At 36.0% G+C, this 26,900-nt stretch overlaps 2 protein-coding genes across 7 annotated transcripts in view; both read left to right on the top strand.

The window, feature by feature from the left end:
• The window catches only part of Vkor (Vitamin-K epoxide reductase), a 39,476-nt gene extending 38,213 nt beyond the window's left edge, over positions 1-1,263 (top strand). For all 4 annotated transcript variants that reach the window (XM_089098227.1, XM_089098226.1, XM_089098228.1 and 1 more), the window contains exon 5: positions 1,084-1,263. In XM_089098227.1, coding sequence (XP_088954353.1) covers positions 1,084-1,107 — 24 coding nt within the window. In that variant the 3' untranslated portion in view covers positions 1,108-1,263. The remainder of the gene's footprint in view (positions 1-1,083) is intronic.
• A 9,494-nt stretch (positions 1,264-10,757) lies between these two features.
• Positions 10,758-26,900, top strand: part of LOC148946154 (CDK5 and ABL1 enzyme substrate 1) — a 129,367-nt gene continuing 113,224 nt past the window's right edge. Inside the window, exon 1 of one of the 3 annotated variants that reach the window (XM_089098223.1) lies at positions 10,758-10,779. The gene's annotated coding sequence lies outside the window, so the exon portion shown is untranslated. Of the gene's footprint in view, positions 10,780-10,833; positions 10,919-14,062; positions 14,087-26,900 lie in introns of those variants that run through there. The other 2 variants (XM_089098221.1, XM_089098222.1) reach the window with 2 other exon arrangements.

Raw genomic sequence — 26,900 nt, 5'->3', positions numbered from 1 at the left:
CTAAGTTGCTTGGACTACGAATAATTAAGGGTTAAGAAGTGATGTTAGATAACGAAAGAATCAATCAAATGGACGCCTTCACTTACCTGGGTCGTAAGAGGGCTTTGAAATATGGGCGTTTCAGAAGGCTGAGTAAGATATGGGAATTTTTTTTCCAAAGTAATTGCCTAAGATTAGTTTTAAGTATTCGCTTGATGGACCGTATTTAAAACAGTAATAACGGCCATAGGACTGTATTTAATAATACTCGGGTTATAATGGAAGAAAGGCTAAGATAGTTGGGCCATATTTTACGGTTAAAGGTTGACAAATGACAAAAAATTGTGCTTTTTTGGCAAGCCATCTGGGGCCAAAAACAAGCAGATTGCCCCGAACGGTATGAGATGAGCTGATAAGAAAGAATTTGAATGGTATTGGAACTACATGGGAAAGGCTAAAGACCGAAGCTTTGAATGGCTTGAATGGATTTACTAGAGATGTTGAACCTCTCGTCAAGGACTTTTGATCAACAGTAATTCACTGGTTTACTTTTTGTTTCGATTTGGCGGCACTTCATTTTTATTAGCAGTTTCAGTGTTTTTTTTCGAGATTTTTAAAAATATGTTTTTATAATTAAAAACTGTTACTCTCTAGGTACTGTTTCCTAATTAGCGTCAATTTATACATTCTCTGACTTTATACATTATTCTCTATACATTTTCATTTTTTCATATTCTCTACACTTTATGATAGCGTCTACACTATACATATTCTCTATACTTTATGCATTTTCTCTGACTTTTTTTTATAGCTGGGGAATTATAATGAAATACTGTTTAAGATAACTAAAAATCATTAGGATTGTAAAACTGGTTTGAAGAATATGTTATCGTTATTCTGAGAGGGGAAAAAAGAGAATAGATTCGTCTAAGAATTGCGTTGTTTTAGTTCAACCTTAGTTTTATTATTGCCTTATAAACTGGTTGTTAGCCTAGATGTTGCTAAATTTTGGGGTTTGGCTATATCAAAGAGTTTTAAAAAAAAATATTGAGTGTGAAGAAAATTGTTTTCTGATTTTTTTTTTTTTTATTTTCTTTTCTTTAGGATTTAAATGAAAATTGCAAATAATTTTGAAGATTCTTGTGATGAAGGATTAAGGAATTGCTGTTGTTTGTGGTGCTTCAGTGTGATATTATTTTTACACTTTTTCTTTTGCTCTTGGGCTTACTGTACGTTGTACCTTTTATACCATTTCATACATGGAATAGAATATGTTTGCATATACTTTTATCCCATTTGTGTGTATATTTACCAAGGTCTTAAATTGTTGGCACGAAAAGTAGTGGTGATGTTCTTAATTAAACTTGTTGGCTATCATCAACAACCATATCAATAAAGCCAGGTGGCCCATGTGACTAGATATTTATTCAAACACCTTAAAATGTAGTGAACTGGCAACTGACAAACGAGTCGGGATTTAGTTCTATAAATTAAAACTGAAATGTATTTCTATTATTGTTTTTTCTACAAGTTTTAAACTTAGAGTAATTTCCGTACAGAAAACCGTACACCGTAAACCGTAAAACCGTAAACCCTACAGAAAACAGAAAACCAATGACTTAAACAGTCTCCATGTTATTCTCATCAAGACATTAGGTAAGTCTATTATCTTCTCCTATAAAATAGCTTCAAAAATAGTTGGCTCGTGACTTTCATTTTTGGTGGCGTTTTAAAACAACAAATAACCATATAGGAAACATGGCTTAAGGATTTAGATAAGATAAACTACATAATATATCCAGTTATTTGGAAAATTATAAATTACTACTTATGCATCGTACAATTTTAAGACACAGTAAAAGCTTACAACATAGTTTTGTTCACAGAACTTAATGTATAAAGAACAGTTTTACTACCGTAATTATTCGCTTAAAAGTTAAGCTGATATTCTTTTTAATTACAGTATATGTTATATCTAAGATCAGTATAAAATAAGTGAAATTAATTAAATCAATTTAAATTTTTTAAAACAGAACTCTCCTCGGACGAATTCTGGCTAAATTTTTCAGTTAAGCTGTTGCGGTCCAAAGTAGATGCTACATCGCTTTCGATTGATAAGATTGCAAGTGCTGTTAGCCGGTGTTGACTCATAGTACTCCTTCAGTAGGTCTAAATCAAATTTAGTTTTGAAAAACTTCTCTCTGCAGCCGCAACAGTTACGGGAACCATACCAATTATTCGTAGTCCGACACTGATTGTTAGAAATTGTTTTCCGTCAAGTACTTCAAAACCGTTACAATGGCATTATTTTCTTCATCACCTTTTTAGTTTCTTCGTTTACTCTCGAAAATACTCTCAATTCGTCATACAGTTCCAAATCTTCGATGTCGTTTTCGTTTCCTACTGAAAGAACAACTTGAAGATTTTACAGTTTCCGCCTAAAGCTCTTCGTCAGACAAAGTTTGACAGGATTATTATTCTGTGCAAAAATCAAAAAGTAGTTTGATGGCCTCTTAAGGTTTTTGAATCTTGTTTCACAGCTCATTCTGATTGGATTCATAATCAAAACATTTCTTCCTCCTCCTTGATCTTGTATGGTTTGAATTCTCTTTAAACTATAGCTAAAAGAATTAGCCTAAACTTAACAACTATACTGAAGAATAAACAAATACAAAAATAAACTAATACAAGAATAAACAATAGTAAAATAAAGGGCTCGCAAAACTTTTTGAGAAAAAAAATTTTGCAATCTATACGGAATAGCAGCTCCTCTTTTATAGACTTTTATAGACAATGTATTTACATGTTCTTTCCATGACAATAATCCATCAATAATTACACCAGGGTATTTATATTTTGAAACCTTATCAAAAATTCATTAACTGTTAAATCTAGTTCAGTATTTACCTTTTTAATAGTAGAAAAAAAATCAAGGAATTTGTTTTTTAATGCTAATCAGTAAACAGTTACCCCCAGTATATTTCATTAGATCATTCAGCACGTTTTCCATGATTTTAAAAAGGGTTTCAACAGATATAGTTCGCAATAATAAAACAACTTCATCTGCAAGAGGTATTTTTAAACAATCTTTTATCGACTTTCCTATATCTGTGGCATAAATAAGGTAGAGAAGAAGCCCTAAAATCACCCCTTGTGGAATTTGGCAAGCTATTAAGTATTCTTGTGATCTTTTTGCTCAAGCCATAACTATCTCTGACCTATTCGATTGAAATGATTCAATTCAACAAACAATCCACGATGGAAAATCACAATTTTTTAACTTTCTGAAGTAAAAGAGTATGGTTTAGTGTATCAAAAGCTTTCCTTGGGTCAATAAATAAAGCTGACGTTTAAAAACTCTTATCTAGAAGTTATTTCACTTTATAAATAAAATGGGTAATAGCATGATCCGTCGAGTGTCCTTTCCGAAATCCATATTGGTTTGGTGGTAGGATTCCTTTTTCTTCCGCAACCTTACTCATTTTATCATGCATAATCTTATCAAAAATCTTCGAAATAAACGGTACAATTGAAATATTTGTTTCTTCGTCTGAAATCTGGTACAGGGTACTACGGTAATATACCAGTTCAATCTGGAGTACGACAGGGTGGAGTGATATCGTCGCCTTATCTATTTAATGCTGGCATTCAAAATGTGCTATGAGGAAGCTGGCCTTTGTATTTTTTTAATTTATCTTATGTGTTATATTGCGTACACGAACGACCTGCTAGTTTTAAGCCGAACCGAGTATATTTTGGCATTATCTGTGCAACGTATTTCTATGATGTTTCGGAATGTTGGTCTCTTTTTCAATGTTGATTAATGCGAATATTTAGTTTAAAATCCCAAATCATCAGCTCATAATTTGTCGTGTGGATCCTCAGTAATTCACAATGTTTCGAGTTTACGATGGTTAGGGATTAGTATTTGTTCTACACTCCCTTCTTTGCGACTTCAGGTTGTGAGAGATGTTAAAGAACAGTTGAAGATTGGATATGTGAAAATTATGCCTAATCGTGGAAAATATTTACGCCGAGCTTCAGCTAAAATGTATTCGTTATTGAATTAGGATGATTTGCGCCAGATACGTATTGATTATTTTAGATATTGCAAATTTTTACTGTACCTTCCTACTTCATATCCTAATACGCGTATTACTGAGAAGTATGGTGCTACCGACATTATCCAATCGTTTGAGATGCTTAGTTCTAATTTAACAAGACATGCCTTTGTGTCCCTAGGCCCAAACCATAATACTATCCGTGTGTTTTTGTCTGTGATTAAGGTTTAAGTTATCTGTGTGTCTGTGTATTTGATTTCTCTTCCTTTTTAGTGTAATTTACTCCACTACTTTGTTGTTCCAAAGTGGGATATAAATAAATTATTATTATTATTATAGGGTGGTAATTATTTATCTCTTCCTTATTTTCATTCTTATACTAAGGTATACTACGGCTTTTCTTTGATCTTTAGGAACATTTCATTTTGAAAAGAGAAATTGATTAGAAGGAGCAAAATATGGGATAACTATGTTAACTAGATCTATGTTAAAATATGTTAACTAGAAAAATATGTTTCAGAACCTGCTTCGGCATGTGATCAGTTTCAGGAGCCTCCAATGGTCCCGAGAATTCGCAATCTTCTTCAAATCATCTGTGGAAAGCAATTCAAAAACAAAAACACTACGATCATTATCAAAATTTGAAGACATTTCACTTTTCTCAGTTTATATTGCTATCAACATCAAACTGTAATGAAACATTTTGACAAATCTCAGTAAAAAAAAATTACAAAAATCATCAGTTATAGTTTGATCATTTCCTATTCTTTTCCCATTTCGGTTAACTATATCATTAGAGGTATTATTACCTTTACTTTTATTTGGCCTCAAAATTCGACTGATAATTTTCCACTTTGAATATACATCATTCTTTGCAAGTTCAAAAGCAGCTAAAAAATCATTCTTCTTGGCATCTTGTTTCTTCTTATTGACAACAATTCGATAACTAATATAGCTGTCTTGATTTCCATTCGAAGGGTTTTTAAGCATTCTACTATAAAGCTTATTTCTTAATTTATATCATTTTTCTTTTCTCAGCAGTGAACCAAAGTGGTTCGTGATAGACAGGTTTTTTTGAATATTTTGGTTTACCTAAACAACATGAATCCTTGCCTTGATTAATTTTGTCCATAAATAATGAATATGCACTGTGTACATCGTCCATTTCATATACCTCTTCCATATCAATCTTTGAAAAAAAGCTTTTAGTTTCTCACAAATTCTAGTAGATAATTAAGATATTTTATCGCAGGTTATGGCTGGTCACCGTTAAACTGTAGCTATTTGTCAAAACTTTTCTTATGTGGACTTAGTACAATACAATTCAATAGATAATTTGATCCTGAAGCAACAAGCACACCTGAAATGTTTTTTCACTTATAAACATCTCTGCAGCAAAAATAAATTGTCAATTAATGTAGCACTTGACGGAGTTACACGGGTTGGAATAGTAGTCGAGGGTAAAAAATCTGCCGATAGCATAGTAGTCAAAAATTTAAATTTCCAGGATCACTTAATTCAAGTAAGTTAAAATCCCCAACTACAATACCTGGTACCCTAAAAGACCCCAATTTATTACATACATTCTCTATATATGCTAACGACTCTGCTACTGGGGAACTTGGAAGTCTATATACATCTAAGAGTAATATCTCTACTCCATTTTTGCACAATCGCATGACAATCGATTCAAGTAGCCTTTCTTGCCAAAAAGAAAAGTCATCTGATATGAACATAGAAAAATCACTTCGTACGTAAGCACCTAAGCCATCGTTTCGCAAACGACTACGAGTATGGAAATCTAAGGAATACCTTTGAATTTCAAAAAAAGATATTGGAGATACCTCAGTTATAAAAGTCTCTGTCAGACCTACTATTTCAGAAGAAAAATGTGTGTTATTAGCGCTTTACACAGACTGTCCATAGCTGTTTCTAGTCTCTGAACATTGTAATTGTAATTGCTAGCATACTTTGTAATTTTTCTAGATTTTTTTTGACTTACTTGGTTTCTTGGGATTTTGCACTCAAATTTAACTGCTCATTTTTATTGCACCTTATTGTAGAGATCAGGAATGTTCAAACTCAATAAGTCAAGAAACTGTGATTCTAGCTGTTGAAGTCTGTTCATTTTTAGATTTAAAATGCCACTATAAAACATTACTTTTATGTTGTCTAATTGCCGCTAGGAGTCACAGAAGATGGTGGTAGCTATAGTACTTGTGGCTAAATTTCGAATTAGCATAACATTTTCACCAATCTTCACAAAAAAGCACTTCTCATTTCAACGAAAACTTTTGAAAACTAGAATTGCTTGTCATCGCTTTGTTAAACTTTCTGTTATGAAAGTACAAGTTCCGTGAAGTTTTGACCGATTTTTTTATTATTTCTCTGACAGGTAATGGGATTTTGAAGGTCGCTTCGACCGGAGGAGTGTGACCACCATTCAGCTTACCTAGTATTTAACATTGATAACATCAGATTGTCTAATTTGAACCCCAAGCTGCCTTCTAACAAGATTTAAAACACAATCAGTTTGAGGTCAGGTTGTTCGCTACAAGCCCATGTAAGTTCTAATGATGACAGACGAAGATTGTTATTTTGTTCGATGTGATCCATTTTCTCCTGTATTTTTTGCAATTCCTCTTTGTAGGAGTTCATTTTTATCGAGAGCACTAAGACGACAAATTACTTTATTTGGAACTACCTCAACTTCAAGCATAACCGAAGAATCAACAGTCTGAGTGATATTTTCGACTTCAGTCTGAGTCTGCTTTACTTTCGATAGCTTTAGTCATGTTACTTTTGACTAAAGCGGTGTTTGAGTTGCTCGTTGGTAGTATATCGCTTTGAAGAATTTCCATTTAAACCGTTATTTCAGGCTGTAAACCGAAAGACACCGCAGTCTGTTTATAACAGCCTTGGTTTTTAACGAAATCTTTCATAGCGCGTAGAAAATCAATGTCACTTTTCACTCATTTATTTTGACTCGTACTAGGTCACAAAGAATACGTGAAAAACTGAGAATGCTCAGTTTACGAGTGTCTGTCAAAAGTTGATTAACTTCGCGAAATGACATTTGCAGGACTATTGCTTGACCTCACAAAAAATAAGCAAGTGTATGATCTGGTCATAAATAAACTCAGGTAGTAAGGAAGGGCTTGACAACTCACTCGGAATAAATGTCCCGAAATGAAATGCTGACATGCAGTTTATCCAATTTAAGCCAGATGCTTACACATTGGACTCTGAATCAAGACTGAATTAAATAAATTTTTGTTTGTTGCCTGTGACTAAATGCAAGGATTCGGGAGTAGGGGATGGTATGCAGTTAAGCTGGATATGATTCTGAAAATCCAATAGAAATGAAGTTCATGGGAAAATGGCTTCCTAATTTAACGAAGAGTTTAGGCTGGATATAAGAGACTGGAGCTGTTTTGTTGCTGTGAGATGGTTTGTGGTTTCTGCTCCATCATAATTCCCGATGGGAAAATCATGCTTAAGTGAACTCATAGTTGCATCAGGATGGACCTTTCACGAGTTTTCTTAACCAAAGCTGTGACAGCTAAAAGCGCTGCACGGGTACCTTGAAGAGTGTTGCTCATAAGAATAAATTATAGCTTAATAAATGACACAGCATTTGCACTACATTCTGATTAATGGGTAATTCGTTTGGGCTTGGTATGCATTTGGTGAGCTTTTTTTGGGTTGAACAACCTCTTCCTAGCTCAATTATCTATTACGGTTATCTCCCGTAGCAGCATATCATTTATATGCATGATTGAATAATAAATCGGAGGTAATGGGCTTGAGATTGTTTATGCAGGATTTTAACTCTTGTTGATAGATGAGCCTCGCCAAGTGCGGTAAATCATGTTGTGAACCAGATGGACTCACGATTTTACAAAGCCTCCATTCATCAGCAGGTCTCACGGACTTCTTGATGTTCGGTTTTAAGCCGGCTTAAGTACTTCGTGTAGACTTGAGAAAATGTGTTAGTCCCTGTTCTTCAATGGTATCTGAGACCATTGCTTTCCTTGATGCGAAAATAATTTCGATGATTTAAAGAATAGGAAAAGTGTAACTTGGTAAATTACAAAATTAAAAAACTATCGTATCGACATTTTGACTGTCGAATTTGAAGACTTTGAACAGGACTTAATAGGAGTTTCAAAAACTCATATTGAAGGGGTAGGAAACATAAAATTAATTTACTCAGGAAGGAAGGACGGGGTGGATAGGCAGGGAGTATGGATTATGATGAGTAAGGAACCTGTGAAGTCCTGTTTAGGTTGGGAAGGTAAAGATAGCAGAATGTTAGCCTAGTTTTGTCGTATACTTTCCGACCGCCAGGCAACCTAAATTCTTTTTACTCAGTGGTTATTCTTTTCAATGGAAACCCAGAAAAAAGAAAAGATTTTGCAAAGTAAAGACAAAGAAAAGTATAATAGTAGTTAAATAAATAAATTCTCTATTTATAAGGTATAAATTCTCTTCCTTCTTGAGCAGTTGATGGCCTTTAAAAAGCATAATGTCCTAGCTCAGGGTTCCCAACGCATCTTTTTGGTGTAAAGCTTATCATTATTAATAATATCCTAGTGGCAGCTTTCCTAGATTTTGAAGGAGCTTATGACAATGTGAACCACCAAATCCTTTTAAACAAACTTGCAAACCTTGGAGTACCTCCTAAGCTAGTATCCTTTATTAAATCCTTCATAGAAGTGTGAAGTTTCATTGTTTGTGTTGGTTCAGCCTCTTCACCCCAAAAGACAATTTCCAAAGGCCTACCTCAGGGAGCAGTCCTCAGTTGCCTCCTTTTTGCCCTATATCTCTGGGACATGAACCTACCCCACACGAATCTACAATATGCTGATGAGCTGGTGCTATGGTCATCTGGCAACACCTTTCAGATAGCACAGTCAAATCTGCAAAAGTCACTTTTCCAGTTTGAAAAATTCTCTCAACATTCAGATTTACCCATTGCACCCACCAAGTCAAAAATAATCCAATTTCACCGGAAGCGAAACCATGTTAATGCAAAACTAACTCTAAATAAAACAACCATTCCAGAAGATAATAATATTAATTACCTAGGTCTCATGCTTGACCAAAAACTTAATTTTAACCTCCACATTTCAAACACAATTAAAAAACGTTATATAAAAGCAAATATACTAAAAAGACTTTTTTCCACACCCTGGGGTTGTAAGGAGAAAACCTTACTCCAGTTTTATAAATCACATATAAGACCCCATATTGACTATGGGCTCATTGTCTATGGTGCATGTGCAAAGACCCAGATGCAAAAAATTGAAACAACACAAAATGATATAATACGTCTCATATTTGGTCTTAGGAAACCCACAAGCACCAAGTCTCTGCTTATGGAGAGTGGATTAACAACAATAAGGGAGAGACGTAGCTTTCTCTCGATAAAACATCTTACAAAAATAGAATCAAATAGCTCACACACATTACATAATTGGTTAAGAAATCCAGCCATGTATAGAGGTATTGCAGATGAGTATGCCAATGTTCAAAAGAAGTTCTCTGTACCAGCAAAGTCTATTGCACCTACTTTCCCTCATTCCCCCCCATGGATTTGGTCATTTCCCATAATAAATACTGTATTTTCAAAATGGAATAAAGATTTAACCCCCATTGCTTTTTTCCAGGAAAAATTTGCAGAACTTAATACAATTACCTATAAAAATCACTTCCAAATATTTGTTGATGGGTCAAAAATGGATGAGAAAGTTGCAAGTGGTGTTTTCCTTCCTCACCTGAAAATTGCAATGGGAGAGAGATTATTTAATAATTTATCTATAATGTCTGCTGAGTTAAATGCCATAATCATGGCATTAGAACACCTTAAGCAAAACCAACCTTTGATTAAAAATTCGAATAATATTATCATCTATTCCGACTCTTTATCAAGCCTTGAGTTGCTGGCCTCAGCTCCTCAATATAAGTTGGACATTGACACTTATCATTGTCTCAGTTTTATTGATAATCTTGCTTCAAGTGGCATAAAAACTTACTTTCAGTACAGTCCTAGCCACTCTGGCATAAGTGGTAATCATCAGGTTGATGAAATAGCAAAAAATGCTATAAATATTGACCAGCCAAGTGGGAGACCAATCCCAATTAGAGATATTTACCGATGGAGGCTATCAGATATTAATTTTAATAAGATTAATCCTATCCTTTCCCCCTTTCTCAATAAGTATCTTTCTAAAATTTATCATAGAATTCGTTCTGGAACAAATGGACTAAATTTCCTAGCATTCTCATATAAGTTTTCTAATTCAAGTGTTTCAATTCCCCTGTCCCCTCTTTGCAGGCATTGTAATATGAATAATGAAACAAATAACCATTGCCTATTTGAATGTAATATGCTGACGTCTGCACAACATACCTTGCTTTCTAAACTGTTAAAATACTTCAAACACCACAAAATCCCACTATCAGCCAAGAGCCTAGCCAACTGTACCTGCACACAGAGCATATAAATCGACATCTATCATCTTATATTTGAACTCCTAGAGTCAAAAGATCTGCTGAAAGATATCTGAATATATCTAATAAATATGAGGCAATCAAGCCAGTAGCTCTGTAGCCCGCAGAGTGAAGCAAAAGGAAAAGGGCTAAATAGTTATACTGAAAAGCCCGCTCGCTGTTAAATAGAAGAAGAAAGAAAGATTATTGACCACTGATTTCTGATGATTTTTTTGAAATACTGGTGATTTTCTTGGTGAAAATCTGGTGATGTTTATTTGTTGTGTCGGTAACCCTGCTTAAAGGCTGATATTTTAAAAATTTTGAATGTGACGAAGTTGAGGAAAGCTAGGCCTATATTGCTGTTTGACTTATTTAATTAGGTAGGCTTTTACAGGCTCATGTTTCTCATGACACTTTTTAAATTTGCCCTGGTAACTTAAGGACCTCTGGATGCCTTTCTTATGCTCTTTCCAAATAGCCTATAACAAACATTTTGGTCAGAAGTGAATTTTACCCCCACCCCTATATATACAAATTCAGGGTATATATTTGTACATTAGGGAGGTGGGGGTAAATTTTGGTAAAATTCTACTTTAGCTACTTTTGACTATCTTGGAAAGGGGTTAGGTTAAGAAAATGAAACTTTCAGGGATGGTTCTACAGGCTGAAGTATGTCCCAGGAAGATATTTTGAAGTACCGACCTCCACTCCTCCCTCTAGAGGGTCTTGACCTTTGATGACCTTTAAAAATCTGTGTGTTATAGAAGTGGAACCTTGCAAAATAAATCTACTGCTTAAATGAAGTACAACAAAATTTTTTTCAGCTTCACAACTTTGCTCAATTCTAATTTATATGGTTTTAAAGATATGCAAATACATTTCCTAAATTTTTGAAATAAACTATTTATATGGCTTAAAATTCTGCTCAAATAACTGAAATTGCATTTTCAGAGCTGAAGCCAGAGAAAAAGAAACTGATAACTGAAAATTAATGTAAAATGTTGTTTTGTCAAAATTTCAATGGGTATAGACCTGTCATGTAGCAAAATTTCAGGACCCTCTAGAGGGAGAAGGAGTGGAGGTAGGTACTTCAAAATACCTTCCCGGGACATACTTTAGCCTGTAGACCAATCCCTGAAAGTTTCATTTTTCTAACCTAACCCCATTCCAAGATAGCCAAAAGTAGCTAAAGTAGAATTTTACCAAAGTTTTTAACTTACCTCTCATTTACATCAAAAATAGAATTTACCCCCCCCCCCCTAATGTGCATATATATGTACCCTGAATTGGTATACATAGGGATGGGGGTAAAATTCATTTCAAACTAAAATGGTTATTATATTTAGAAAGAGCATAAAAAAAGGCATCATATGATATGTTTACTTTATTTGTAAGTCAATAATATGAACTGCAAAAAAATTACCCTGAATTGTAATCACACAAAGAAGTTATGGTACTTTTGTACCATAATAAATTGTACTTTTGTACAATTTATTATACATTGAATAATAAATTGGAGGTAATGGGCTTTAGATTGTTTGTGCAGGATTTTAACTCTTGTTGATAGATGAGCCTCGCCAAGTGCAGTAAATCATGTTGTGAACCAGATGGACCCAGGATTGTACAAAGCCTCCATTCATCAGCAGGTCCCATGGGCTTCTTGCTGTTTGGTTCTAAGCTGGCTTAAGTACTTCATGGGTCAATATATACCAAATCATATATACCAAATCATTATATATAATCATATATTATATATAATGCACCATTTGATGCCTTTTTTTATGCTGATTACGAATATAATAAGCATTTCTATCAGAAATGAATTTCAACCCCCCTATATATGCCAATTCAGAGTTAGGTTAGGTATTGCCTATATAGGGAGGGGGGTCTGAAATTCATTTCCGATAGAAATGCTTATTATATTCATAATCAGCATAAAAAAAGGCATCAAATGGTGCATTCACTTTAGTCCTAACTCAATAATATGATTTGGTATATATTGACCACTTCATGTAGACTTGAGAAAATGTGTTAGTCCCTGTTCTTCACTGGTATCTGAGACCATTGCTTTCCTTGATGCAAAAATAATTTTGATAATTTAAAGAGCAGGAAAATTGTAACTTGGTAAATTACAAAATTAAAAAACTATTGTATTGACATTTTGACTGACAAATTTGAAGACTTTGAACAGGACATAATAAGAGTTTCAAAAACTCATATTGAAGGGGTAGGAAACATAAAATTAATTTACTCAGGAAGGAAGGATGGGGTGCATAGGCAGAGAGTATAGATTATGATGAGTAAGGAAGCTGCTAAGTCCTGTTTGAGTTGGGAAGGTAATGATAGTAGAATGTTAGCCTAGTTTTGTTTTATACTTTCCAACTGCTGTGCAACCTAAATTCTTTTTACTCAAAGGCAGAGTTGCCACCACTGGTGATTTATCACCACATCTGGTGATTTTTCCTCCTCCTGGTGTTTTTTTTTGAATGTGGTGATTTCTGGTGATTTTCTTTTTTAATCTGGTTATTTTTATTTAATTTGGTGATTTTGTTTTTTTTACAAAATTGGTTGAGACCTCCCTTGCATGATTGGGTTTGCTGTCTTACTGAGGTGAAATAATCAGTGACTTGCATATTTTATGTTTTGTTTTTATTTGTTATTTCTAAAGAATGGCATTATTTTGGGCTTCTGTGTATCCTTTTAGCTTGGCAATCGGCTTCCCCATAATTACATATTTTAATTTATAAACACATACATGTGTGTCCCATGTGTGATAAAAACAGATTGTGGCTGAGAAACAAAAAAAAAAAAATAAAAAAAATTCTCAGGTAAAGAAAGCATAGTCCCACATGAACATAGATTCAGCAGCCTAGGCTTGGTCTTTCTCAATGGACTTAACGGTCTCAAGAAACCAGGGGGATCAGTCTCAAGGAGCTCTTGTCTAAGGAACCAGGGAAATAAGATTTATCACTGTTTGTCTGATATTTCACCTGATATTTGACCCATGACAATTTTCTGGAAGTAAAATAAATATATAAGAAATGGACACCATTTGAGTCATCTTTTTCTGAACCAAAGTTTACCACTAAGGATACCAACTATGGCAGGGGGATTAAAAACATTCATAAGCAAATGGAATTTGATTTGAGGACAAAAGAGGATTATTGGAGCTATTCTTTTCAATGGAAACCCAGAAAAAAGAAAAGATTTTGCAAAGTAAAGACAAAGAAAAGTATAATAGTAGTTAAATAAATAAATTCTCTATTTATAAGGTATAAATTCCCTTCCTTCTTGAGCAGTTGATGACCTTTAAAAAACATAATGTCCTAGCTCAGGGTTCCCAATGCATCTTTTTGGTGTAAAGCTTATCATTATTGACCACTGATTTCTGATGATTTTTGTGAAATACTGGTGATTTTCTTGGTGAAAATCTGGTGATTTTTTTTTGTGTTGGCAAACCCTGCTTTAAGGCTGATATTTGAAAAATTCTGAACATGATGAAGTTGAGAAAAGCTAGGCCTATAGTGCTGTTTGACTTATTTAATTAGGTAGGCTTTTACAGGCTCATTATTCTCATGACACTTTTTAAATTTGCCCTGGTAACTTAAGGGCCTATTTACCTTGTCTCAGTTTTATTCACCAGTTGACTATAGCCTAAAGAATTAACTTAAACTGTATTGTCCAGCAAAATAAGGAAAATATCCTGGGTAAATTTTTGGCAGTTCATATTGTTGACTTAGTAATAAAGTGAAAATGCCACTTGATGCCTTTTTTATGCTCTTTACAAATACAATAATCACTTCTATCAACAATTCAAATTTACCCACCCCCTCATGTGCAAATATATAGCCTACCCTGAATTGGGTAAATTTGTTGCAGTTCAGATTATTGACTTACAAATGAAGTAAACATACCACTTAATGCCTTTCTTATGCTCTTTCCAAATATAACAATCATTTTGGTCAGAAATGAATTTTACCCCCACCCTTATATATACCAATTCAGGGTATATATTTTCACATTAGAGAGGGGAGGGGTAAAGTTTTTAACTTACCTCTCATTTACATCAAAAATAGAATTTACCCCCCCCCCTAAGGTGCATATATATACCCTGAATTGGTATATATAGGGATGGGGGTAAAATTCATTTCCAACCAAAATTGTTATTATATTTGGAAAGAGCATAAAAAAGGCATCAAGTAATATGTTAACTTTATTTGTAAGTCAATAATATGAACTGCAAAAAATTTACCCTGAATTGTAATCACACAAAGAAGTTATGGTACTTTTGTACTATATGGACCTTTCTAAAAAGTCAAGTTTGGTTAATGCTAATGAAATAAAATAAAATAGGATGACTATATAATACTTTAGAAACAAATTTGGGCAATATATTTGCACATTAGGGGGGGGGCAAAGCATTGCATATATTAAATACGTAATCGAACCTAACCTATGCACCTTTTGCCACATCTAAATACTAAGAAACAACAGTTAAATATTGTATATGCAATTAAAACCATGCTAGACAAAGTATTTCTCTCAGCAGTGTCTTGAATCATTTTGTATCAAAATGGGTTTTTCAATGCCCATTTGACTGTAGCATCTAGCATCTCCTATATGCCTTCTTTAGAGAGGTCCATATAATGCAAAAGTACCAAAGTTATCAATACTAGTTAAGTTATTGAAAAGTGGTTAAAACATATAACTAGTTTATAAATAAGTTGTTCAAGAGTAACATATTCCAAAAATACTTATTTATAACAATTCAAACCTCATTTATTATGCAACTTAAATATAAAATATTTTCCTACCATTTCATGTTTTTGAATGTGTAAAAAAAAAATAACACTGAATTTTTTGATTTGAAACTTTGATGTCAACAATTCATTGTATATTTCAATTCAGGGTATATATTTGCACATTAGGGGGGTAGGGGAGGGTAAATTTGAATTTCCAATAGAAGCAATTATTATATTCATAAAGAGCATAGAAAAAGGCATCAAGTGGTATGTTCACTTTATTTGTAAGTCAATAATATGAACTGCCAAAAGTTTACCCAATTCTGTAGAGTTCCTGGTCAGTGATGATGGGGAGCCATTGGTTTGGCAGCATCCCACTCTGTTTTCCATGGTTTGGTGGACCAATTCTTATAAATGGCAATCTTCAATGTATTGACAGCAGTGACAGCTGCATTGGGAAGAATGTTCCAGGGGGGCACCACTCTATTAAAGAAATAGTGGTTATGGAGTCTGCTGTTAGCTTTCTTCTGGAGCAGCTTCTTACTATGCCCTTTTGTCCAGGATGATTTATCAAGTTGGAAAGGCTTCTGAGAAGAGGAATAAGCATGTAGTAGCTTATAAGCCATGATGACATCACCCCTCTGTTGTCTGTAGATAAGTGCTGGGAGCTGTAGTTTGTTCAAGAAAGATGGACACTTGAGGTTCTTGCATCCATCAACAGCTTTGGTTGTGTGCCTTTGAACAGACTCTATTTTCTGTTGGTCACCCTTATTCAAGGGTTTGGCTACACATCCCAAACTCCAGTAATGGTCGCATGAGACTCTTGTACAGCTTAGTTATTACTTTGGATGATCTGCTATGTACTGTAGACTTGGTTAGTCCAAGGGTCCAAGATGCTTTGGCAACCACTGTTTTTGTGTGTATGTGGGATTTTAATTCTTTATCAATGACTACTCCCAAATCTCTATCAGCTGCCAAAGAATCAATTGATTGCCTAGAGATATTGTTTCCACTCATATGGTACTGCCACTTCTCATTCCGTTTCCTGGAATGTACTTAATCACCTTAATCCATTTGAGAGCTTTAAGGTTCTCCAGACCTGTAGTGCTCTTGAGTTGACAACTCTCAATTGAACCTCCACTGCCTCTTCTCCCACTCCTTGTCAAGGTGGCATTTGAAAGACTGGATGGAGGGAGTGCTGACAGTGGATTTCTTCAATTGATGCCAATGGTTTATGACTCTTCTTGAGAAGTACATTTGACAGGTTCTTGATCAGGAGCTTAACTTTGGCAGCTTCTTGGAGTGTCCTCTTGTGTAATGATGGCTGGCACTGATGCCATGATGATGGCACTTTGTTGCTTGCCTCTGAACATTTTCGATGGGTCTTACATCTTGCCAATAAGAAGGACCTGTAAGGCACATGCCAAAATCAAGATGGGGTCTGACAAGAGCTTTTTATAATTTTATGAATATTGTTGCCTCTTGGCTACTGATGGTCTGTTTTAATAGGCCAATGCTGGAATTTGCACGGGAAACAACATGCTGAACGTGGCTGTGGAACTTCAACTTGTTGTCGATGATGACACAAAGGTCCCTTTCTTCTTCTTTATTCTCAAAATGCTCTTTTGTTTTTGTGATGGGATTGTAAATTGAGTAGGTAGCCATTGGGTTGTTAGGTCCAAGGTGCAAAATACAGCATTTGATTGTAATGAATTGAAGGAGCCAGTCTTGAATCCAATCCTGTAGCCTGTCTATGTCATGTTGGAGGGTCTGTGGATTTGCAATGCTGAACAGTTTGGCCTCATCTGCAAACAAATGCATATTATTATCTACATGATTGAAAATGTCATTGATGTACATCAAGAAAAGGGTTGGGCCTAGTACACTTCTCTGTGGTACCCTGCTCATTACCATGGCCTCATGGGAGTAGATTGGCTGGCCACCCATCTTGAATAAGCAGACTTTCTGCTTGCAGTTGGTGAGGAAATTCATTAGCCAGTCTATCACAGCTGAATTGATGCTGGAGGCAGATAATTTGGTTCGTAATTGAATGTGTGGTACCTTTTCAAAAGCCTTGGCGAAGTCCAGCAGCAGTAGGTTGACTGGATGTCCTTGGTCAATCAGATTTGTAATTTCTTCATATGATTCCAATATGTTAGTTTTGATTGATTTTCCTGACTGGAATCTATGCTGCTTGGGCGACAAGATCTTGTTTGTGGTTAAATGTTTGAGAATTGAATCATTGACTATGTGTTCAAGTATCTTAACAACAGCTGAAGTTAGGCTAATAGGTTGATAATTCCCAGATTTTGTGCAATCACCTTTTTTGAATACTGGCATTATGTTGGCTACTTTCGAGTCTGCTGGTAGCTCTTTAGAGATAAGTGACCTCTGGAAGATTCTCGTGAGGGCCTCTGCTATCACTTTTGCGGTTTCTTTTAATAGTCTGGGATGTATGTTATTGGGCCCTGGCGACTTGTTAGCACCTAATTTCAGTAAACGTTTAAGGACATCTGTAGACAATACTGTGGTGCTCTCCATTGGGGCTTTTACATCATATTTTGGTGGGGAAGGTAAAGGGCCATGTGGTTCAGTGATGAAAACTGAGACAAATTGTAGGTTGAGTAAGTCAGCAAGCTTATTAGTGTCTGTAGTTTCTTCACCTTGCTCTGTTATCAGTTTTTTGATACACCATCTATTGTGGTCTTGGCTAGAGACATACCACCAAAACTTCTTTGGGTTTGTCTTGGCTTCATCAGCAAGTTTGGGTTCAAAGTTCGTGTACACAGCCCACGTCAAGTTTTTAAGTTTGTTTTGGCTTTTGGAATATTTCTCTCTATTTTCAGGGGAGTGGTGTTTTTATATTTCTTCCATTGTCTGCTTTTATGGTTGATTTCCCTCTTAATCTCTTTCGTCATTATTGGAAATGTTCTTGGTTTGGGGAGGAGCTTGTTTGAGGTGTACTGATTTGCTTTACTTATCAGTAATTCTTTGAAGCACTGCCATTGCTGTTCTAGAGAACCAGATAAGATGTTGTCCCATCTGATGTTGTTGAGATCCATTCTAATCTTCTCATAGCTAATAAAGATCTTCTTGATGTAGCGATTCATCACTTTGAGGAATGTTGTTCTAATGTCTATGGTGACATGATCACTCTTTCCAATTGGGGGCATGTAAGAGGTAGAGAGGAGAGCTTCTGGTCTCCTGAGAAATACCAGGTCGAGAAGACTGTTCTGTCTTACATTTCCAGATGTTAAACTCAAGCTTCCATTGGTGGGCCCGAAGGGAAAGTGAATCCAGGCCCTTCTTTATGGTGGCTCTTGTTGCTGTCAGCTCTGCAGGCCCAACAAGCTTTGAAGCATCAGTATAAAGTGGCTTATCTTATTTCTTACAGCCTGTGGAGCATCATAAATGTAAATATTGAAAAGTATTGGGCCCAAGATTGTTTCCTGGAGCATGCCACTATCAACTCCAGCAACTTCTGAGGGGAATTCTTGTCTGTTATCCCCAAACACTTTAACTCTCTGCTTTCTTCCTGAGAGGAACTGCATCACTCATTCAACAACCTCCACCTGTATCCCAGTAGCTAAGAGTTTTGCCTTCAAATGGTGATGGCAAACTTTGTCAAAAGCCTTTGCAATGTCTAATAAGATCATATCAGCAGGAATACCCAGGTCTAGTTCAGTGACATATTCATATGCATCAGTAAGATTTGTCTCAACTGAGCTTCCAGATCTGAATCCATGTTGGCTATTGGTAAGTAGTTTGTTGTCAATCAGGTGTTCCATAACAGCAGTATTCAAAATTCCTTTGAGGATTTTACTAGCTCTTTTGGAGTTCCTGCAATCTTGCTGTCTACTAGACACATTATAAGTCAAGCTCCTTGTTTAGACCATTTGACAATATCATTTGTCATCAGATATAAATAAAGTAGTAGACTAATAAATAATAAATAAGTAGACATAAATAAAGTAAAGATAGACACCAAATTGATTTGTTTTCAACTCCCTAATGATTACTGATGACCAAGATTTTTAAAAGAAGAAATGTGATCCCATCAAAATGTATCATAGTGTCATGACAAAATACATCTCTATTTTTTGTGGAAAACAATATAGACTTAAATGGGCTAATTCCCAAAGATTCTATTTCAATGAAGCAGAAAAAGAAACCTTATAAATCAGGATTTGGGGGGAGGGGGGGTTAAGATGACACTTTGTTTGAGTTTTGTGTGAGCTTGACAGATTTGTATTTTTTTGAATAATATGTTAGTGAAAACTACCCCCAAGTCAAGGCTGGGTATTAGCTCCCTGAGCCAGAAAAATCATAAATTGCATCTTAGTGTTGCTGCAAAAAAAGTGCAGTATCATTAGAAATAAATTTGGATAATAGAAGCAGTAAGGATTCAGGTCTCATATGTAAGCTGAGGGAACCTTTGTATCCAATCTGTCTACTTTTCTTGATCTTTGTGCGATGTCCCCTGTCTTGAAATTTGTTTGTATGCTAGTGTGCCCCTGGGACAGAGACTCTCTTTGTTTGTATACCTTGATTCAATGACTTGTATTTATTATGTTTCAAGCCAATTGGTAGAAAGTTTTGGCCCATTTTTGGAGGGTCTACAATCTGTCTTCGCCTAGTTTTTTGTACAAGATTTCCTTTGTCCAGGATTACTTTTTTTGTGCATTGGCGTGCCATTGGACCAAAAACGTAAGAATATAAGTTTCAAATCAATTGAAAAATGTACTGTGCCTTTTTGGGCCACATTTTGGGGGTCCGTGCCTCCAATCAAAGTTTTTGTGGTACAATAGGGTCCTTTTGGCTCAGCAACTTATGGGTGTAAATTTCAAACGATCAACAACAAAAGATTTTACTCAGTGTCGGGCCGCCTGTTATCTATACCCATCCTAAAAAAATTTTGAGGTCCCTTTGGACTAAGGAGTGATCCTTGAAAGTTTCAGCCTGATTGGACAGCCAAGATCAAACAAGGACATCTTTTTCGACTGTGAAACTTATCTTTTAAGAATTGACAATTAGTAAATTTTCGGCCTTTGCCCCTGGGGATGACGGGTCTTGTCATCCCCGGAGGCACATCTATTCAGCCTTTCAACTTTAGTGGGAAAATCGCCATCTGTAAATTTTTGTATGATCCATCTGATGCACTGGTGGATGGTGGGGTGCTTGAGGGAAAAGGGGCATGAGAGGTGTAATATTTTCACTTCTATCACTTTTGGTGCTTAATAAAATACATCAGAACCTTTAATTTACAATCGAATCCCCCCCCCCCCCAAAGTTTTGTAATTATTCATTCCATGTGAAGTGGCTAAAAAAAGGAACAAAAATACATGGGAAACACTTAGCTCTTAATAAATCAATGCTACTGCATTTACTCAGATATATGATATTGTATTTCGCATTATTGAACAAAAAAACTAGGAATAATTAAGTAAAATAAACCTACAGTTTTTCATATTTAGTTGAAGAAAGTATATGCTTTAATCGATTAATCCTCGTGCAAATCTATCCTCAATTACTGTAACCTTTGTTTTTTAATTGTAACAACATGGGAAGAATATCTCTTTCAATTGGAAACTTCTCCAAGAATCACAATCAAAACATGCCAATCCTTTAAAGATGTGAATGAAGTCTCATTTGGTATCCTCTGTATAGGATGGTTGGGACAGTGCTTCTGGAATGTCATTACAAAGAAAAAGGAAAATATAATGAAAAGCTGATGACTACTTTTTGTATTTATGCTTTCAAATCAAATAGCCTGTTTAGTTATGTATTCATTTTCTAACCCGTCACTACGAAAAAGCAAAAAGACGAAGTACAACATAATACAAAGAAAGAAATGAAAATGAATATACAATGCACAATACCGGATATATAATATTAAAATTACAGAGCAAATACTAAAAAAGACTACAGCCACAGGTGGAACGACTACTGATGTGACAGCCTTACGTTGAATTCGTTGATCTGCTTTTGAACGGCCTGACATGGTTCTGCAACTGTACAGTGAAGGCTAATGTAAGAATTACGCATCCACAAAGGTAACCTCAACAGAAAGGTAACCAAAGGTAATCCACAAAGGTAACCATAACAAAAATAGTTGGTCCGTATTTGCTTGATATTTGATTTCTGAAGACTTCTCCAGAAAGATGCAATTTGTAGATGGGGAGACCCAAATAAGTAAGCTTCGACAGGGGCTTAACCGTAGCCTCCCCAAGTCTAGCATATACATCAGTCGAATCGTCCAAATTAAAAGAACAATATCAGACTTAGCTGCATTGAAACCAAGACCAATTCTCCCATATTCATCGTTTAACATTTTAAAACTCTCCTTGAGGCACGAATTGATCCGGCTGGGCACAAACACGCCATCAGCATAACAAACTAGACTTAGATTCAAACCGCAAACTATGCATGAACATTTTATTTGGGATCGTCACTCTATTATTATGTTCTTAAAAAATTCTAGTGAAATAATAGACCCCTGTCTCGGTCCCTTATAAACCGATATAACAACACAAATATTATTTGTCTAGGGTTATAAACACGGTAGATTAGCCTACTATATAAATCGCAGTACGTTCCTATCGCCGAAGGGTTGACCCCCTCTTTTATATGGCAAATGTAGGAGATACCCGTGGACCAGCCAATCAAATGCTAAGTGCACATCATGGCTACCAAGAACTAGAGATTCACTAGCAGTATCAGAATCCAAAAGTACAGCGCATAAGTCTGACAGGGCATGACCGCACCCTAATCCCCTGTGAAAGCCAAAATATCCCAGAGGAACAGAGCATTTTGACCGAATTTCTTCGCATGTGGGCAGCTTTAACAACTTTCAAAACTTTCATCATAGTAATGGGTCTATACGAACTGCAAAGGGGTGAGATTTGCCTTGCTTTAATGCGGGGATCAGTTTACCTTCACATACAGATTTTGGCACTATTCTAGTGAAGAATATCATTTGGTATAGTGAGCTCAGGTCGTTAATCAGAAGATAGCTACTAAAATCAACAGTGGCCCCGGACATACCATCAGTAACCTTACTGAGTTTGTTTTTCAACTTCATTATAGCAGAGATAGCTGTACTTTGTGTCACAGCAAAATCACTATTTGTGTGGCACTGAAGGCTGCAGTAGAGCTTTTCAGCCCGTTCTACGCTAACCTTGGTGGGAAGAGGTGTAAATTCTTGGCGGTAGTCTGTCTTCACAAAGCTTTTCACCAGGAACAGAATCTGGCATAGTATTACGTTTGGGTTGCCGGGCATTTTTGAAAGGGCACTAGGATTTGCGTCAGGGCATTTAGAAAACTATACTATACAATTACTTCTGTGCTGGTTTAAAGCTTTGAGAAATATACGTGTTGGGGTTCCACCCTTGTTTCTTTTCCTTTCAGATAAATGACCTGTTTTCGTTCTAATTACATTTGCTTAGATTTGCCTATAGTATAATTTTAATGACAATTTAAAAGTCTCGTTGCTAAGCTATAGTTGTGTTTCAATAAGTAAGCTTTGAAGTAAATTCTATTTTGAACTTCCTGGTTTGAGTCATTGAATAATAGGGCTGGGAAGGTAGAATTGGTTATGAATGGGGATTGAGATGATCGGCTGGGCCAAGCGAAGGTCCACCCCTATGAACTGTTGTGTACAGAATTTTATTTTTGATTTTGTCTGGGTTTAGACCCCGTTCGGGGAAACATATTTTTGTGTTATTATTGTGACCGTTTGGAAGAATACAAGTAAGGTATTTTCTGCAAACTATGTAGCCTACTAGTTTCCATAACCCAGGCAGGTTAGGAATAGAATTACGAGATACCGTCATTATTATATTGACAGTGGGGGTTGTTACCTCCAAGGAGAGAGTTAGAGATTTTCTAGCCGTAACCCAAGGCGGGTACATTTGGCTTTAGAAAGTGGCCATTTGACCACTCGATCGCGTTATCATACCCTGGGACAGGGTATACAGTAAATAGGGAAGTACCAAACCTGATATTTGCAGAACCGGTGTGGTAGACGCGGGAATCACATTATAATTTGGTGCCGGAGCTTTCCCCTCCAATAAGTGGTGACACCCATATATTACCACGCCAGTGGCGTTGTGGCCTACCGGTATAACACTGGTGTCTAAATACCATGAAAATTGGTGGTAGCAAGAAAAGATCCTATCAGTAAACCTGATAGTAAAAGAATTCTGCGTTTTTGAAGAGACAAGTTGAGTTAGCTTACATAGTAGCCTATTGTGGTTACATATATAAAAAATCGCAAAGAGAATTTTTTTTATATGTGGGCTGTGCCTAGTTGGATAATAATAAGCAATAAAATTTAAAAATCAATAGATCACGCGAATAATTAACTTGTGAGACAAGGGAGGCTGCTCCGCCCACGTAGAATCGGCAAATTAAAAGGAAACAATTTTTCACGAAAGGATAAAAAAGAGACATTGATAAAAGGATTTTCATTTGGACGGAAGACGTTAAGTAAACCTTGAAATAATGGCGGACAAATGAAGAATTCAGACAAGATCTACCGCGGTAAAACAAAAATCGTATTCAGACGCATCGCAATAATTTTTAAAAAATACCCACAGAGAATTGAAAATATATTTGAAAGAAAAGAACCCAAAAACAAGCAAAGAAATGGCGGAAATGGCAAATAGGTGGACCAAAATAAGATAGGAAGTTGAGGAGACAGACATATTTCAACATAGAGAGTATAAAAAAATAGGCACTATAACCCAGCGCAAGGAGAACTACCTTGCTATAACTGTGGTACCACGGGGCATTTTGCAAGAAACTGTCCCAGTAAACATGACCAAAAACCATATAAAACGACAGCCTGGGCCATGACCCATAATAAGAAAAAAAGTTACCCATTTGCAGAGTCGCATAAAATATACGGAAAATTGTACGGGAATTAGTCGAAATGGCAATTGATTCCTGCAGTGACCAAATCTAAGTGCGAACTGGCCTAATTAATAGAACGGAGATAGACCATAAAAATCAGATTACAACAGTATGTTATTATGGAGACAAGCACCCATACCCGTCTGCTTGGGTAAGAATAGAAATTGCAAAGAAGGACGGTACGGTCCAGAGAAAAACGATAAAAGTAGGCTTAGTACCTATGCTAGCACTGGATGTTTTAGTAGGAGGAGAATTTGGAGATATTGGAAATCTCCCATCGTTAAAAGTGACTTCTTTAACAGTGGGAAAATTACAAAATTTCACTACGACCGGAAAATATGCTACTTCGTTGACAAGGCGGACCGGCCCATAAAACAAATTGGGAGGCTGTGCCACCCTGTCGGAAAAACGAAATACTTGATACTCGTGTTCAAAATGTTGATAATCCACAAAAATGGGATGCGGAAGTAAACAGACCACATAATATTGAGAATAAGACGCGCAAAAATAATTTTTCTGGAAAATCTCCAGAAAATGGAAAAATTGAGAACACCTTTAACGAGTGCGAAACGCCGAAAAAAAATTTCCAAAATGAAACACTGATTGCACCAGAGAAAAAGGAGACGAATTTTATTGTACGCGCTTTTCCTCGCAAAGTTCGGGAAATTTTAGTACAATATGAAAAACCAAAAGTCGGAATTCAGTTCCCATTTGATGACAAAATATTTGTTTCTGCGGTAAGAATAAAGAAGACTAAAAGAGATAAAAAAGACAATAAACGGAGATACAATGAAGAAATGCAGTCAAAGATGGACACTGGAGTACAATTCTGATTTAATGACGATTTATTTAATGATACTACCAAAGAAAATAAAACAGAGAGAGAAAAGAGATATTAAACGGAGCTACAAGGAAGTAGTGCAGTTAAAGATGGTGGACAGTGGAGTCCAAATCAGATTTAACGATGATTTAGTATTTTGCACGAATGACAAAATTGAGAAAAGTAGAGATGAAAAGAGGAATGCAAAAAAGAGACAAAATTTGGAGATTCAGCCTGAAGTGGCGAAAAATAAAAAATGTTGGATGGGCTGTGCCTTGATAACATAAATAATAGGGAGAAAAATAAAATGTTGGATGGGCTGTGCCTTGATAACATAAATAATAGGGAGGAAAAAGAGGTCAAAGACCCATGGGGAATAAAACAAGAGGGTTACAAATTAGAGATGAATGACCTACAAGGGGTTTGGGGAAAGTTGGGAGGTATTGAATGTCGAGTCGGATTGGAAAAACTTGAAAAGGAATCTGAGATTGGTATTATCAACTCAAAAGATATGTCGATCCTTTATGAGGGGGAGGACTCCCTTGGGGAAGATCCCCTGCAGTAACTCGAGAAAGATAGCCCTTCTCTTTAATGCACAACTTGCGGACAAGTTTTAATCCCTATAACGAGGTTTGTGCTCTCTGATCTGGATTCCTTGGGGGATACTCGCCCCCAGTCACTTCATACTTCGCCCAAACCTTTGACTAGTAGCCCATATCATGGCTGTTATTCTTCATGGTAACCGACAATTATTTCCGGCCAATTGTACTCAGTGGGAGATGTATCCGAGTTTTATCTGAAATTAACATCAAGGTATAGTCTTAATTTAAGTATCCCAGGGGAGGGAACTCAGAAAAAAGGCAATTCATGGTTCTCTCAAAATTTTACTTCATTCCCAGTACCCTTATCGTACTCACAGGCCTTTGCATTTTCGGCCTTAGATTATTTGAAATTATGCCAAAGGGCAATTTACTTTTTGATTGAGATATGGGGTTGTTTCCACAGATGGAAATTAAGAGGCTAGTGCAGCCAATTTTTCATGATGGCTGGCATCATCACATGTCCCAGAAACTGATTCTCTGCTCCTCTCAAATGTAAATTCGTGAGAGAGAGAAAATTTTTTGTTTTTGATTGGGCTGCGCACAATCATTGTCTGCGAATCTTGGGGACTTAAACTTTCAAAACCTAACGCGGAAGCTATACGATTTAGACCATGATGATCCTACAGTAGAGACGTATCGATGATGACTGATCCAGAGCCAAGCGGTGGAAATAGTAGCACAGACATTGGTGGAAGAGAGAAGGCAAATTGATTTTGTAAAGTTGAAGTTATGTGCTTATGTTTGTAAGGGTGGACCAAGGTAGCGCGTGGGCGGTCATTTATCTTACGGGGGGAGGTGTTGGGGTTCCATCCCTGTTTCTTTTCCTTTCAGATAAATGACCTTTTTTCGTTCTATTTACATTTCCTTAGATTTGCCTATAGTATAATTTTAATGACAATTTAAAAGTCTCGTTGCTAAGCTATAGTTGTGTTGCAATAAGTAAGCTTTGAAGTAAATTCTATTTTTGTACTTCCTGGTTTGAGTCATTGAATAATAGGGCTGGGAAGGTAGAATTGGTTATGAATGGGGATTGAGATGATTGGCTGGGCCAAGCGAAGGTCCACCCCTATGAACAGTTGTGTACAGAATTTATTTTTGATTTAGTCTGCGTTTAGACCCCGTTCGGGGAAACATATTTTTGTGTTATTATTGTGACCGTTTGGAAGAATACAAGTAAGGTATTTTCTACAAACTCTGTACTAGTTTCCATAACCCAGGCAGGGTAGGAATAGAGTTATGAGATATCTTCATTATTATACTGACAGGGGGGGTTGTTACCTCCAAG

The sequence above is a fragment of the Artemia sp. Qi Xiang Cuo genome, chromosome 12 (genome assembly GCF_049724085.1).
Source record: "Artemia sp. Qi Xiang Cuo chromosome 12, ASM4972408v1, whole genome shotgun sequence".
NCBI lineage: Eukaryota > Metazoa > Arthropoda > Branchiopoda > Anostraca > Artemiidae > Artemia > Artemia sp. Qi Xiang Cuo.
This window is presented reverse-complemented; position numbering and strand designations above follow the sequence as displayed.